The 15,909-nt window shown below is 43.0% G+C and overlaps 1 protein-coding gene across 1 annotated transcript in view; it reads right to left on the bottom strand.

Annotated features, from left to right (window-relative positions):
* The window catches only part of CPEB2 (cytoplasmic polyadenylation element binding protein 2), an 87,865-nt gene that overhangs the window by 2,555 nt on the left and 69,401 nt on the right, over positions 1-15,909 (bottom strand). The window contains exons 15-16 of the mRNA XM_038745605.1: positions 14,599-14,780; positions 1-1,227 (exon numbers count right to left, since the gene is read on the bottom strand). The exon at positions 1-1,227 is cut by the window's left edge and continues 2,555 nt beyond it. Coding sequence (XP_038601533.1) covers positions 1,000-1,227; positions 14,599-14,780 — 410 coding nt within the window. The 3' untranslated portion in view covers positions 1-999. The remainder of the gene's footprint in view (positions 1,228-14,598; positions 14,781-15,909) is intronic.

The raw sequence follows: 15,909 nt of genomic DNA, 5'->3' as shown, positions 1-15,909 counted from the left end.
CACTACCGACCAGGTCACAAAATGGCTGCACTTTCTAATCTAAAACTAATTTGCATATTGTACACATGTAGGACAGGTTTCTGTTTTTTTTAACTTCGAGTTCACGAAAATGCATGCAAGTTTGCTTTTTTGTAACAAATTTTGTCAATTTGCTCATGCTACCTAGGTTCAAGAGAGTCTTTTTTGAACATCTGCAATAACTCACCTCTTGTTAGTTAATAGTTCTAGTGCATGCATATGGTGTATACAGGTAAGTAAACATGCAATTTTTTTTTCACATTCTAAAACTATGGCAGTTTATGCCATATTGTGCTGCCTGCATCTTATCTGCAATGCAGTGTGTCTTAAACGTTTTCAATCCCGTATTAATAGGTGGCATTACACATAACACCTATATAGCAGCAAAGCTAATACAGCTTGTGATTAAAAATGTTTAAAAATAGCTAATAAATCAGATTATCTTGAGGTATTATTTCTTGCAAGTCAAAATGGAGAGCAAAAATCAACCCTAATTTTTAGTTTATGTATACGCTGAAAATAGCAACAATAAAAATAAGCTTTTTGTAGCAGACATATTCCATCTTCACTATTATTTTGCTACCTTTGGTAAATTACTGGGGCAGATCTTGAAGTTAAAAACCCATGTTTAGAAATAAGTGCACGCTTCACCCACTAAATATAGCAGCAGACTGTGTGCCCCTACGCAAAAACATTCTCAATATCTAGTTTTAACTTTACATATAAAAATAACTTGGAGAAAATACAAAAAAACATTTTATTTTAACATGAAAATATCACAAAAATTAGTAAGCCTGAGATGTAGGGTTTTGGTGAAAAACAAGAGGCTTTGTAGTGTTTTGGCTGCTGATAAAGATGCATGTATTGATAGCTGGGGTGAAAAGCAGAAGAATGCACTTATTTCTTCTGCACGTCAGTATCTTCAAACACAGTAAGCCACATGCACCCTTCTTTCCTTAGACTGCCGCTGGTCCGCTCGGCTTAGTTCCAGCGGAAATGGATCTGACGCGGGCGGTCAGCCCCTTCTTTGACCAATGGCTTGTGGAATTCACGTCCTGCACGGGAGTGGATGTTCGCCCAACAAAACTCACAGTAATACTGCAGGCAGGTGACATTGGCACAGAAAAAGGGGGCAAACTTCCCACCGCAACGTGCGCCCTGGCACTCGTCGCACATCTGGTCATCCAACACGTATGGCTTTACCTCCACCTGGAGATGACAACAGCAGAAGACAGAGAAAACAAAACACACAAAAAAATACCTCCATTAGCATTCTCCTCCGTTCCCGGACAAGGCTCTCAACTAATCCCAACCTTCTTCTCGGTCGTTCTGCTCCATCGGATTTACTGAGCGCTTACTGCGTGCAAAGCGCTGTACTAAGACCTTGGGAGAGTATGATACAACAGACACACTCCCTGTCCACAACACCCTCACGGTCTAGAGGCGGGGACAGACATTAATATACACTGTAATAAATTACAGATACATCCATATGTGCCACGGGGGTGGGAGGGAGAATGAAGGGAGCAAGTCACCGACGCAGAAGGGAGAGGGGAAAAAGGGAGAGGAGCGTCTTAGGGAAGGTTTCTTGGAGGAGATGTGCCTTCAATGAGGCTTTGAAGTGGGGGAGAGCAATTATCTGTCTGATATGAGGAGGGAGGGCATTCCAGGCCAGAGGTAGGATGTGGGCGAGAGGTCGGCGGCGAGATAGACGAGATCAATGTACAGTGAGAAGGTTAGCATTACGGGAACAAAGTGCGCGAACTGGGCTATAGTAGGAGAGTAGTGAGGTGAAGTAGGAGGGGGCAAGGTGATTAAGTGCTTTAAAGCCAATGGTGTCTGGGGGAAGGTGGTAGGTTCTGGAAAGCGAGCAAGTCAGGGCACGTTTTTCAAAGAAAAACTTCAGTTGAAAAAAACAAATCACTAAAAAAGAGAAGTACAGTTCTTTCTCAGATAAATGTAAATCTTCAGTGAATAAATCCCACTCTCGCCACTATCAGCCTGGGTCTTGGCCTACAACTATTATGAAAAGCAGTATTTTCGAAGCGTCTCTGTCTACAATTACCATGTAAGATTAACATCTAGGACCAGTTACAATTTGAATATAATGTGTGCACACTCCATTACATTCTATATTCTAGGCTATTAGTAAACTGGGACATGAATGGGGCAGAGCTGGTATTCAAAAACCTTTTTAAAGGGGGGAGGGGGAGGAAAGGAAGAGGGGAATGACATTAAAAAATTCACCCAGATGCAGTAATGAAAGCAGATCAAATTCTAGGTCTGTATGGTTGTCAGGCACCCTACAAGTTTCTCCAAGTATAAACATACAGTTAATGATTTAAGAAATGTTTCTTTTGCCCTGAATCTTTTAGCCAGTCTTGCTATTCTCTGGTTATTCTAGACACTGGTTCTACAAAGTGTACAGCCTACATGCTCTGGTACACTTTACAGCAAAAAATAAGAAATCTTAGAAGTTCATTTGTACCATATTAATTTCAATCCTGGGATGAAATATTTACAACCGAAAAAGCCTTTATTTTCTTCAAATGTGGATGACCACAAAAGATCCTCCTGCTCTCCTAATGAAAGCTGATCATTCCTCAATTACTTTTTTGAAGACCATCCAAAGTCTATCCTCCCTGTGATAAAAACCCAAACTGCCAGCCTCATTCATCAGCGGGGGCTTCCTCTCTTCCACACTTTCCTTCCTTCTATAATAATAATAATATTGGTATTTGTTAAGTGCTTACTATGTGCCAAGCACTGTTCTAAGAGCTGGGGAAGACACAATAATAATAATAATAATAATGATGGCATTTATTAAGCACTTACTATGTGCAAAGCACTGTTCTAAGCGCTGGGGAGGTGATCAGGTTGTCCCACGGGGGGCTCACAGTCTTAATCCCCATTTTACAGATGAGGGAACTGAGGCCCAGAGAAGTGAAGTGACTTGCCCAAAGTCACACAGCTGACAATTGATGGAGCGGGGATTTGAACCCATGAGCTTCTAACTCCAAAGCCCATGCTCTTTCCACTGAGCCACGCTGATCATGTTGTCCCACGTGGGGCTCACAGTCTTCATCCCCATTTTACAGATGAGTGAACTGAGGCACAGAGAATAATAATAATGATTTTGGTATTTGTTAAGCGCTTACTATGTGCCAAGCACTGTTGTAAGCGCTGGGGGAGATACAAGGTAATCAGGTTGTCCCAAATGGGGCTCACAGTCTTAATCCCCATTTTACGGATGAGGGAACTAAGGCACAGAAGTTGACTTGGCCAAGGTAACAGCTGACAAGTGGCAGAGGCGGAATTAGAACCCATGACCTCTGACTCCCAAGCCCTTGCTCTTTCCACTGTGGCAGTCCTCCCTTCCACTGACAGGTTCTCCAACGAGGCCCTCATTTCAGGGAGCTTCAAGAGCTGAACTGGATGACTAAATGGGACAATTTGGCACAATGCACCTTGCCAATGCATATACTAGGAATTGAACATCATCATCAATCGTATTTATTCAGCGCTTACTATTTGCAGAGCACTGTACTAAGCGCTTGAACTTAACGGAAGTCTGGGTCACGCTCAGGCCAACTACAGTGCAACAGATTCAACACACCAGTATTCCCTAGGTCAGTTTTACCAGAAGCGTTGATTACTAAAGGGGATGGAGCAGGGAGATTTACAACCTATACAGGACACCACAAAGATGAAGCCATAAAAGTCCTAGGGACTGAACGAGCCTCCCAAAAGCACAATTTAACTTCTCACTAATTTTATTCCCATGAATCTCCAATAGCATCAGTGCTATAGACACCTCCTTCCCTTCCCCACAGCACCTGTATATATGTATATATGTTTGTACCTATTTATTACTCTATTTATTTACTTATTTTACTTGTACATATCTGTTCTATTTATTTCATTTTGTTAGTATGTTTGGTTTTGTTCTCTGTCTCCCCCTTTTAGACTGTGAGCCCACTGTTGGGTAGGGACTGTCTCTATATGTTGCCAACTTGTACTTCCCAAGCGCTTAGTACAGTGCTCTGCACACAGTAAGCGCTCAATAAATATGATTGATTGATTGACTGATTTTATATAATTTCATTTCCTAAATAATAACGTGGTATTTGTTAACAGCTTACTATACGCCAAGCACTGTACTAAGCACTGGAGTGCATACAGAGAATCAGGGTCATACACAACGCCTGTCCCACATGGGGCTGGAAGTCCAAAATGACAGTTACAGTTGGCATGGGTGAAATAATGATAATAATCATAATAATCATAATAATAATAATAATAATAATGGCATTTATTAAGCGCTTGCTATGTGCAAAGCACTGTTCTAAGTGCTGGGGAGGTTACAAGGTGATCAGGTTGTCCCACGGGGGGCTCACTGTCTTCATCCCCATTTTACAGATGAGAAAACTGGGGAACAGAAAGGTTAAGAGACTTGCCTAGGGTCACACAGCCAGCAAGTGGCAGAGGCAGGATTTAAACCCAGATCCTCCGACTTCCAGGCCCGTGATCTTTCCACTAGGCCCCGCTGTTTCCTAGAAACTAAATCCTCAGTTCAGTAGTTTCATTTCACGAATTTGCTCACTATTCTGTTACAGAAAACATCAAGGATCCTAGTCTGGGTTTCTTTTCAAGACATGACTATCTCAGTGCCGCGTTACGTTCTAAGTGTATTTCTAACTTTGTTCCACTTCCTTTTTCCACTTCCACTTTCAGTTTCAGAGAAGCAGAGTGACTCAGTGGAAAGGGCACGGGCTTTGGAGTCACAGGTCATGGGTTCAAATCCCGGCTCCGCCAACTGTCAGCTGTTCGACTTCGGGCAAGTCACTTAACTTTTCTGTGCCTCAGTTACCTCATCGGTAAAATGGGGATGAAGACAGTGAGCCCCCCGTGGGACAACCTGATCACCTTGTAACCTCCCCAGCACTGCTTTGCACATAGTAAGTGCTTAATAAATGCCATCATTATTATTATTATTATTATTATTATTTCACCCATGCCAATTGTAACTGTCATTTTGGACTTCCGTCTGCCTTCCCCGTTAGGAGTGTGAGATCCCTGTGCGCAGGGAATGTCTCACAAAATCGGGGTTTGGAGATCTGATTCCCCTTCTAGACTGTGAGCCCGTTGTGGACAGGGATTGCCTCTATTTGTTGCTGAACTGTACTTCCCAAATGCTTAGTACAGTGCTCTGCACACAGAAAGCACTCCATATATACGACTGAATTGAATGACTGAATGCTTTTGGCAATGACTGGGCAAAGCCATCAAGTTCTCTGGTCCCCAGATGAGAATGACAGTACCGTCTCCTCCTTCCATCCAGGGGTGATGCTGGGGCAAAAGTGTCTGTTTATTGTTGTACTGTACTCTCACAAGCGCTTAGTACAGTACTCTGAATGAATAAGAGAAGCAGCATGGCTCAGTGGAAAGAGCACAGGCTCTGGAGTCAGAAGTCGTGGGTTCAAATCCCGGCTCCGCCACTTGTCAGCTGTGTGACTTTGGGCAAGTCACTTCATCATCATCATCATCATCAATCGTATTTATTGAGCGCTTACTATGTGCAGAGCACTGTACTAAGCGCTTGGGAAGTACAAATTGGCAACATATAGAGACAGTCCCTACCCAACAGTGGGCTCACAGTCTAAAAGGGGGAGACACACTTCTCTTCTCTGGGCCTCAGTTCCCTCATCTGTAATATGGGGATGAAGACTGTGAGCCCAACGTGGGACAACCTGATCACCTTGTATCTACCCCAGTGCTTAGAACAGTGCTTGGCACATAGTAAGCGCTTAACAAATACCAACGTTATTATTAAACACTATTGAATGAAAAGAGAAATGACGCACGTGAAAACACTATTTTTGAATTATTCACTTATTTCTTAAGCAGGCCCAGTACACTAGCCCCTGCCTACAACGGATAAGGATCCCGTTTCCATTTACTGCGGAGACGAGGCAGGCGGGATGATTACACGCTGATCTCGATTCTCCCCTCCATCTTCCTCTCCTTAGATAAGAGTCCCCAGGTTCAGAAGCCAGAAGCATCTCCTCCTCTTCCCCCTTGCACTTTCCCACGCTAGTCTAAAAACAACCCAGGAAGCAGATGAATCAGGGCAGAGCAGCTGCCACTCCACAAGAGAATAGTCGATTACGTGCGGTGCCAGCCCCCAATATGCCTCCAGGGAGGTGGCACTGTTGGAGCGCTTCCAGGTTTCAGCAGCTGGGTGACCTTTGGGCTTCGGGCCAGGCGGCATCAACGGTGGCTCTTGGTTACACTTTAACCCAGTCTAGATTTTCCACCGGCTCTGACACTCCTAGATTGACCAGATCCAGTTTCCTCACACAATGCATCTCCCTCCTTGACTTTCTACCCCCTTCAAACACTGGTAAAGAACTCAACCCACTGACTTAAGGGATTGAGAAGCAGCGTGGCTCGGTGGAAAGAGCACGGGCTTGGGAGTCAGAGGTCATGGGTTCGAATCCTGGCTCCGCCACTTAGCTGTGTGACCTTGGACAAGCCACTTAACTTCGCCATTTTCAGTTACCTCATCCGTAAAACGGGGATTAAGACTGTGAGCCCCACGTGGGACAACCTGATCACCTCCCCCCGCCCCCCAAGTGCTTAGAACAGTGCTTCACACATAGTAAGCACTTAACAAATACCATCATTATTATTATTATTCAGGGTGTGAAAATCCCATTTTGGGGCATTCACTGTTTAACCCTAACCTTGCACTCTATACTCTCACCAATGACGATGATGTATTAATTGACTCCGTGAGCCACTCATTCAGGGAAATCCAATCACACGCAAACGAGCTGTATTACTCAGGACATAGAACAGTGTTCAGTATGTAGTAAGTGCTTAACAAATACCATTATTATAATTATTATTATTGATGCACTGTCTCACCGTGACCCCCGCCCCCCCCGACCCTCTCAATGGCCCACAGCCTCTGTGCTCCTTATTGGGTTCTACCAACCCACTGCCATTGGCTTCAAGGAGCCCCACAAGAAGATGTTAAAAGTATTTCCAGGAACAGGCTCACACACGAAGTAGTGCCATTTTTTGAGATCTTTGGAAAAAAAAAACACCCAGGACGTTGGGTGAGGGAGACGTTGGCTGGTGCAGTCTGGAAAGGGAGCAGAGGGGCTGGATGGGGGCTCAAGGCTGTGATCTTCCGAAGAGCCTGACTTTGGGAACTAAACTGCTGCACTATCAGGCCAGAAGGTGCCCATTTAGCCCAGAGCAGCTTTAGGAGGAGCTCTCCTCTCTCCCCAATCCCACCGGAGGAGTCTAGAGCTCCTGTCTCATTTTCAGATTAGGAAGTGAGCCCCTGCATAATAATTACGGTATTTGTTCAATGCTTACTATGTGCCAAGCACTGTTCTAAGTGCTGGAAGAGAAATTGCCCAGCAACATTTCTTAAGGGTGCATTTCAGGAGATAATTTTCCATCGAAGACTTCATGAAAACTAGCAATTCTTTATTTTGATTTTTCTGGTGGAGGGGAGAGAGTGACGGCCTGAAGACCTGAAAAACATTAGGTCATCTTTGGAAAGGCACGTGGGACGGGGACGGTGTCCAACCTGATTAGTGTGTATCTACCGCAGTGCTTAGTAGAGTGTCTGGCACATAGTATAGCGCTTAATTAATGCCAAAAGGCAGGCTGTTTCTATCGAGATGCTATCTTTGGGGCACATTCTGCTGGCTGAAGGGGCTGGCAACTTGATGCCCTGTCCCTGCTCCAGTCTGGATTCTGGGAATCATCCTGGGGGCTCCTCAGTTGGCAACAGAGCAAGAGCAGATGGCCTGAGAGTCATGAGGATGGAGCTGAAAGTTCAAGTAGAACTTTATTTTCTAGCAGGATTATTTCTATGTGCCTCCCTTAATGTTGGCTTCATCTAGAACGGTAATTACATCGGTTTTAAAAAATTATGCTCACCCCATGTGCAAAGAGCTTTAATAGCATCATAGAAAATTGCTCTCTCCAAAACATACTTGCGCTGTGCATCTAAATGACCTATATGACCATCTCTGAAGCCTACCAACTACACTAATCCATTCTCTCACCGCTTCAGTCAATTCTAAATTGTGCTGGCAGAAATCCTCCTGTCATTTTAGGACACATCCCTCCTCTTTCAAACCTTTTACAGGTTTCTTATCACCCCACGTAATAATGATGATGGCATTTGTTAAGCGTTTACTATGTGCCAAGCACTGTTCTAAGTGCTGAGGAACACACAAAGTTATCAGGTTGCCCCACATGGGGCTTACAGTCTTAACCCCCATTTTCCAGAAGAGGTAACTGAGGCACAGAGAAGTTAAATGACTTGCCCAGCATCACACAGCTGACAAATGGCGGAGCTGGAATTAAAAATCACAACCTCTGACTCTTAAGCCCGTGCTCTTTCCACTAAACCAAGGTGCTTCTAATTGACCACCCTCTTAGCTCAAGTGAAACTAGCTTCCTTTCAATATTCTTTGTTCTAGTCTTTCAGGGGCTGCAGGTTTGGAGTCCTGAGTAAGGGGTTGGACACATCTCTTCCCACGTTTGCCAAGCTATCCCCAACTCCTTTCAGAAGCAGCATGGCACAGTGGATAGAGCTCGGGCCCGGGAGTTAAATCATGGGTTCTAATCCCTGCTCTGCCACTTGTCTGCTGTGCGACCTTGGGCAAATCAAGAACAGTGCTTGGCACTTAGTAAGTGCTTGACAAATATCACCATTATTATTATTCACTTCTCTGCGACTCAGTTCCCTGATCTGTAAAATGGGGATTGAGACTGTGAGCCCCACAAGGGACAGGGACTGTGTCCAACGTGATCTGCTTGTATCCACTCCAGCGCTTAGTACAGTGCTTGGCACATGGTAAGCACTTACCATATACCACAATTATTATTATTTAGGAATGATCTCAACACTGTTTCCTGCACTTGATGATACAGAATACGGGAAAAGTCTCTCCACCTGTCCACTTGACTATCCATCTCCTCTTCCTACTAATAAATTGTCCTTTCAGTTGTACTTCATGGAATGGACCAAGGAAAAAGAGAGTACAGTTGTACACCTTTTGAAATAATTGTTTTAATATACATGGATTGTGACTACTGACTCTAACATATTCCCCCAAGCACTTAATACAGTACTTTGAACAGTAAGCGCCCAATAAATATAATTGACTGAGTAATTACATGTAAGAAACTGTTTTCGCTGCAATTATATAGGCCTCCCTAGTAAGTAAGCTCCTCAACAGCAGAGATCACATCTTTTTAATTAGTGGAAATTGCCTAGTATAGCACTAAGCATGAAGGGAAACTCAAATGCTACCCTAAGTCCAAGTAATTTCAAGCAGATGCCTCCGACAATGTCTCTACTAAAGCTGCCCATCAAGGAAAGATATCAAATAGATAAAAATTCAAAATATATTTTAAGCTAGCAATATGCCAATGGTGTTTTCAACTTAAATGAATACCAAATGTAGACGACCCTCTTTCGCCATTACGAGAGTTTCTTTTGGGAATGGGAAAATAATCCACTACACCATTCAGAAACTGGTGAATTTGAAATCAATCATATTCATGGAGCACTTACTGTGTGCACAACAGTGTATTAAGAGCTCGTTGAGAGTCCGATATAACAGAGTTGGTAGACATGTTCCCTGTCTGCAGTGAGCTTACAGTCAGGAGGAAAGACATGGTCTAACATGGTTCCAGGGAAGCAACATGGCCTTGTTAATCCCGTCTCTGCCACTTGCCTGCTGTGCGATTTTGGACAAGTCAATTAATTTCTCTTTGCCTCATTTCTAATTTCTCTTTGCCTCATTTTCCTTAACTGCAAAATGGTGATTCAGTATCCATCTCCCTCCCACTTAGACTTTGAGCCCTATGTGGGACAGAGACTGCAACCATCCTAATTCATTTTAATCTACCCCAATGCTTAGAACAGTACTTGACACATAGTATGCACTTTACAAATATCAGAAAAACCAACAAAAAATACTCAGTATTCCTGCATTTCCTCTGTGTCTACTTTTTAATGTCTGCCGTATTTCTTGGCTAACATCAACTCATTCCTTACAAAAATATACGTCACAAGCACACTGCTGAATGGTTCCAATGAGGCTATTTGGAAAATAAGTGATTTTCCTGATTGGTAAATCAAAATATTTTCATTTGTATTTATGCTTAAACCATGTCAGATGACATGATTCCAACCAATTTATTTTAATCATTTCAATGTAAAGTCTGGATCATCCTCCCACTTCCTCTCACCAATTGCCCCTCCAGTCTTTGTAAACGAACCAAATGGATAGTTTCAAAAAATGACCATTATCCTGCCGCAGGAAAATATCTCTTTATCATTGCTTTCGATTCACGGATTCTCATCTTCTGACCTGACCATCCTTCCCCTTTGTTTTCATCTTGAGCTTCCCTCCTCTCCTTACTTCTTCTCCAGAGAACCATGATAAGTAAAAGGGAGATACCTATTGGCTCTGAGGCTGAAGCACGGAAAAACAAAAACCCCCAAAGGCCCCCCGGGGCATGTTTCAGCTCCTGCAAACCTCAACTGAGTTACTGAGGAGCAGATGCAGACTGTTATTCTCCACTTAGGGTACCTCATTCCCACAGCTGGGTTAGGGTGAAAGGCAGCTGGGATTTTTACAGCCCAAGTAAGAAACAGCACCCTGACCCTTTACTGCCTTTTAAGATCCTGGCTCTGGAGTTAAAATATAGCCATGGGATGTTCTTTCCATCCTTTACCCAGTTTGTTCCTCTCTTGCTATAGTGTCATTTCTCTCTCCATATACAGAGGGGAAAAAAATGAAACACACTAAGCAGGCAGCTTAAGTCCTTTTTTCACAATTCCCTATAGAATAGTTTATTTCCACTCATAACAACGCATGCTTTATGACGGCTACATAATCTAAGCCGAGCCATTTTCTCTCCTTTCCTGATTTCCATTTTCCCCCCTCAAATCTCATCTGAGAATATTTTTCTTCCTTTTAATATAATAATGGTCCTTGTTAAGCGCTTACACTGTGCCAAGCACAGTTCGAAGCTCTGGGGTAGAACAAAGTAATCAGATTGGACACAGTTCCTGTCCCACACAGGGCTCAGAGTCTTAATCCCCATTTTACAGATGAGGCAACTGAGGTCCAGAGAAGTAAAGTGACAAGGGCATACAGCAGACAAGTGGCAGAGCTGGGATTAGCATCTGGATCCTTCCAACTACCAGGTCTGTGCTCTATAATAATAATAATAATAATTAGGCCCTTGCTATGTGCCAAGCATTGTACTAAGCCCTGGGGTAGATACAAGCAAATCGGGATGGACACAGTCCCTGTCCCATGTGGGGCTCACAGTCTCAATCCCCATTTTACAGATGATGGAACTGAGGCCCAGAGAAATAAAGTGAATTGCCCAAGTCCCACAGCAGACAAGTGACGGGGCTGGGATTAGAACCCATGACCTCCTGACTCCTAGGCTTGTGCTCTATCCACTATGCCATGCTCTGTCTATTAGGTCTTGCTGCTTCTCACGATATCGTCATTATTAAAAGTACCAGAGTTTCTATTTTGAATAAAAGCCTGTCTTTAACAATCCTTAACTCAGCTATGCAACTATAAAAACGAGGAAAAATACTTAAGCAAGGGAAGGCATTCAATCAGCTTGTTCCCATCTGTCTCCCCACTCTCTGAGACTATATGCTCGTTGTGGACAGCGAATGTGTCTGTTCACTGTTATACTGCGCTCTCCCAAGTGCTTAGCACAGTGCGCTCTGCACACTGTGAGTGCTCAGTAAATATGAACGACTGACTACTCACCTTCCCTCCCCTCCTACTACAACCCACGAAACACACACTGCTCCTCTATGCCACACTACTCACAGTACCTGCGTCTCGTTCTAAATTCTCTAGCCAGCAACTTCCTGCCCACACCCTCCTTAATGTTTGGGAACTGTGCCCAGCACATAGTATGCGCTTAACAAATATCATAATTACTATTATTACCCATCAATCGACAGAATTCCTTGAGAATTTATTGTGTGCAGAGCACTGTTCTAAGCACTTGAGAGAGAGTACAATCCCATAGGGTTCGTAGGCACACAATGATCTCACTGTCTGAGGGACACATCTGACAGACCAACATTCCCCCTTCGTCAAAGCCCAACTCCTTTAGGTGGCATATGATTCATTCTCTCTCCACCCTATTTCCCCTCCATTACTGCCCCTTTAGCACTTTTACATCACCTATGTACCCTATAGCCCTCTGGATGCTCACCCATCTCCCTCTTGGTAACACTTATGTAACACACATCTTTAAACTCCGTTGCTTCTTCTACTTTTAATGACTTAAGTGCTCCTCTCCCTCGCTACATTATAAAGTTTCTAGAGGTCAAGGGCAGTGTCTGCTAACTATATTGTACTCTCCCATGCAGTATTTTGCAGCGATTGATGACAAGATGGCATTTCCAACTCATAGGGACATACTTGGAAAAAAAAACAACTAATAATGATAAGACCGACCACACAAACAATGAAATGTGGATTGTTTTAGGTTTTTTTTAAAAAAATAAAACAAGATTTTACAGGAGACTCTAGTTTTACTTTTCTCCAAAAGTGCATTTTATAAATTCAAATCCATTTTTATTTTCCATATTTAATGCAAATCTAATCAAAACCATGCAATCCCTAATGAATCTCAAACTCTCCAGTGTTGGATAATGATGCAGCGGGTCTTAAATTCAGGAAAAAAAGACCCTGCTCATCATTCATGCTTACATTCAAAGGATTAAAATCGATTTTAAGTAGTTAAAGAGTTTCTGCAATGCACAGATTTTGTTTATGGTATTTGTTAAGCACTTACAAAGTGCCAGGAACTGTACTAAGGACTGGGGTAGATACAAGATCATCAGGTTGGACATAGTCCACGTCCACATGGGGCCCAATCTTAAACCCATTTTACAGATGATATAACTGAGGCCCAGAGAAGTGAAGTGACTTGCCCAAGGGCTCCCAGCAGACAAGTGGCAGAGCTGGGATTAGAACCCAGGTCCTTCTAATAATAATAATTATGGCATTTGTTTAGCATTTACTATGTGCCAGGCACTGTTCTAAGCACTAAGGTAGACACAAGGTAATCAGGTTGTCTCACGTGAGGTTCAGTCTTAATCCCCATTTTAAGGATGAGGTAACTGAGGCCCAAAGAACTGAAGTGACTTGCCCAAGGTCACACGACAGACAAGTAGCGGAGCCGGAATCAGAACCCATGACCTTCTGATTCCCAGGCCCGTGCTCTATCCACTATGCCACGCTGCAGTCTCAAGTAGAAGAAATCTAGATACAGATGGACAAACTCTGACTTTAGTGTTAGTATTTTTTTTTTAAGTCCCAAGAATGTAAAAGTTAGAAAAAAAAATTTAATCAAATTTGAGAATTTAATTCATGCAAATAAGGCAAATCCCTCAAATCCCTTCCACCCGCAGAGTAGCAAAAGTGGCTTTATAATTCCTCTCTTTCCTCCATGGGGTATAAGTGGCCTCCACTGTTCCCAAAACCCCCTGAGGTTGAATTGCACAGGACTGTCTGGGGTCCCCGCTACCTCAAATGGGTTTTAGTACGACACACGGGCCCAAGACTGGCGCTGCTGTTGATTAACTCAGTTTTATGAAACTAACTTGGAAATGGCAAATATGATGAAATTGGGCCATGAGGGAGGAGAGGAACCAGAGAAAAAATGCCTTACTATTTACCACCACTTTATATTTTGGGCCATAGAGAGCCCAGAGAAGCAGCATGGCCTACTGGATAGAGCACGGGCTTGGGAGTATGAAGAATCTGGGCTCTCGTCCTCTAGACTGTATGCTCGTTGCGGGCAGGGAATGTGTTTGTTATACTGTACTCTCCCAAGCGCTTAGTACGGTACTCTGCAAACAGTAAGCACTCAGTAAATATGACTGCACTGAATGAATGAATGAATAAATACAATTGATTAATTAATCCCGGCTCTGCCACTTTGCTGTGTGACCCTGGACAAGTCACTTCACTATGTCTCACTTACCTCATCTGTAAAATGGGGATTAAGACTGTGAGCCTCACAGGGGATGGGGATTGTGCCCAACCTGATTCGCTTGTAACGACCCCAGGGCTAAGCACAGTGCCTGGCACACTGTGAGAACTTAAATAACATTTAAAAAAAAAACAGACCTATAAAAATTCACTACTGAAGTCAGTAACAATAACAAAGTAGCTACAAATGATGTCAGCTCAGAAAAAAAAATACTGAGTTTTATTTTCAAGTCTTCAAACCTACAATCAGAACTTGAAAATAAGGGAAGGCATTCTCAGGTACAGAACACCTTTCAGGAATATGCTTTGTTAAATGAATATATCTCTCGGAGTTCAAATAAAATGCTCAGTTCTCAGGTTAAAAGAGAACTGCAGTTTGTTCAATTCTAAAATGCCCACAAAACAGCAGCAAATCTCTGGGATCTTTGAGGAAAGGTTATTTTACTATCTAAGCAAAAACAGTTAACCGGTAACTGATCAATATATAACTTACTCGTTTATCAATATCGCCATGCTGAAGTTGAACAAACCGAGCACTGATGGCAGCAATATAACTCTGCTGATTGGAAAAAGCCACACGCCCAGCACCTTTCGGATATTTCAGTTCAGGATCGGTGTCAATTCCTGCATAACAAACTCCACCATAAAGACGGTCCATTATCATCGCTAATTCCACTGTAAGAAACCAAAAATTCTCCATTTAAAACACTAAGAGACGGTCTTATGCAGTTTAAGTTCAAAACCACTTTCAAAAAATATGATGCAGTTTAAGTTCAAAACCACTTTCAAAAGATATGATTCTATAGAAATAATCAGGATTCTGAAGACATTTTCTAAAAAATTGAAAATATTTTCTTTAAGTGAATAGTCATGACATTAAAAAAAAAAACCCAAAAACAATGCATATGCTTTCCCAAAACATAAAAAGATTTTTTTTTACAAATTTTAAATTGTCTATGAACTACATACTGAGGGGGTCAGTACCCTGTCACTGATTCTCAGCTGCCTTTGGAGTAAATTTTAGCCACCATATGCAACAGGGCAAAATATACTGAAGGTCAGTATTTTTAAGTCTTGGTGTCCATGCCTTGGTTTAAATTGCTGCTGCTGAGATTTTGTTTCAAAAAGGACTTCAAAATGAAGGTTAAATTACAGCATGCCAAGGCACTGAAAATTATTATTGAGCCAGGTTCTATTTATCCCTTCCCGCAAAACAGAGGGAGGAAGAGGTTTATTTGAATTTTGGGGTGAAGCATTGGTTGGGGGGGGGGGGGGGGGCGGCAATGGAGCCAAGTAATAATAATGATGGTATTTGTTAAGTGCTTACTATGTGCAAAGCACTGTTCTAAACTCTGGCGGGGGGATACAAGGCAATCAGGTTGTCCCATGTGGGGCTCACAGTCTTAATCCCCATTTTACAGATGAGGTAACTGAGGCACAGAGAAGTTAAGTGGCTTGCCCAAGGTCACATAGCTGACAAGTGGCTGAGCCGGGATTTGAACCCATAACCTCAGACTCCCAAGCCCACACTCTTTCCACTGAGCCACGCTGCTTCTCTAGTAAAAGTAGTTAAATGGGTTTCAGAGCACCATTTTAAGGGGAAGCCGCAGGGGCATGCTCCTGACATTCCTATTTGGTTTTGACAATTAATAATGGCATTTGTTAAGCGCTTACTACGTGCAAAGCACTGTTCTAAGCGCTGGGGGGGATACGAGGTGATCAGGTTGTCCTGCGTGGGGCTCACAATCATCCCCATTTTACAGATGAGGTAACTGAGACTCCGAGAAGTTAAGTGACTTGCCCA

The sequence above is a fragment of the Tachyglossus aculeatus genome, chromosome 4, assembly GCF_015852505.1.
Source record: "Tachyglossus aculeatus isolate mTacAcu1 chromosome 4, mTacAcu1.pri, whole genome shotgun sequence".
Lineage (NCBI taxonomy): Eukaryota > Metazoa > Chordata > Mammalia > Monotremata > Tachyglossidae > Tachyglossus > Tachyglossus aculeatus.
Note: the sequence above shows the minus strand (reverse complement) of the source record. Positions and strands in the feature narration are given on the sequence as shown.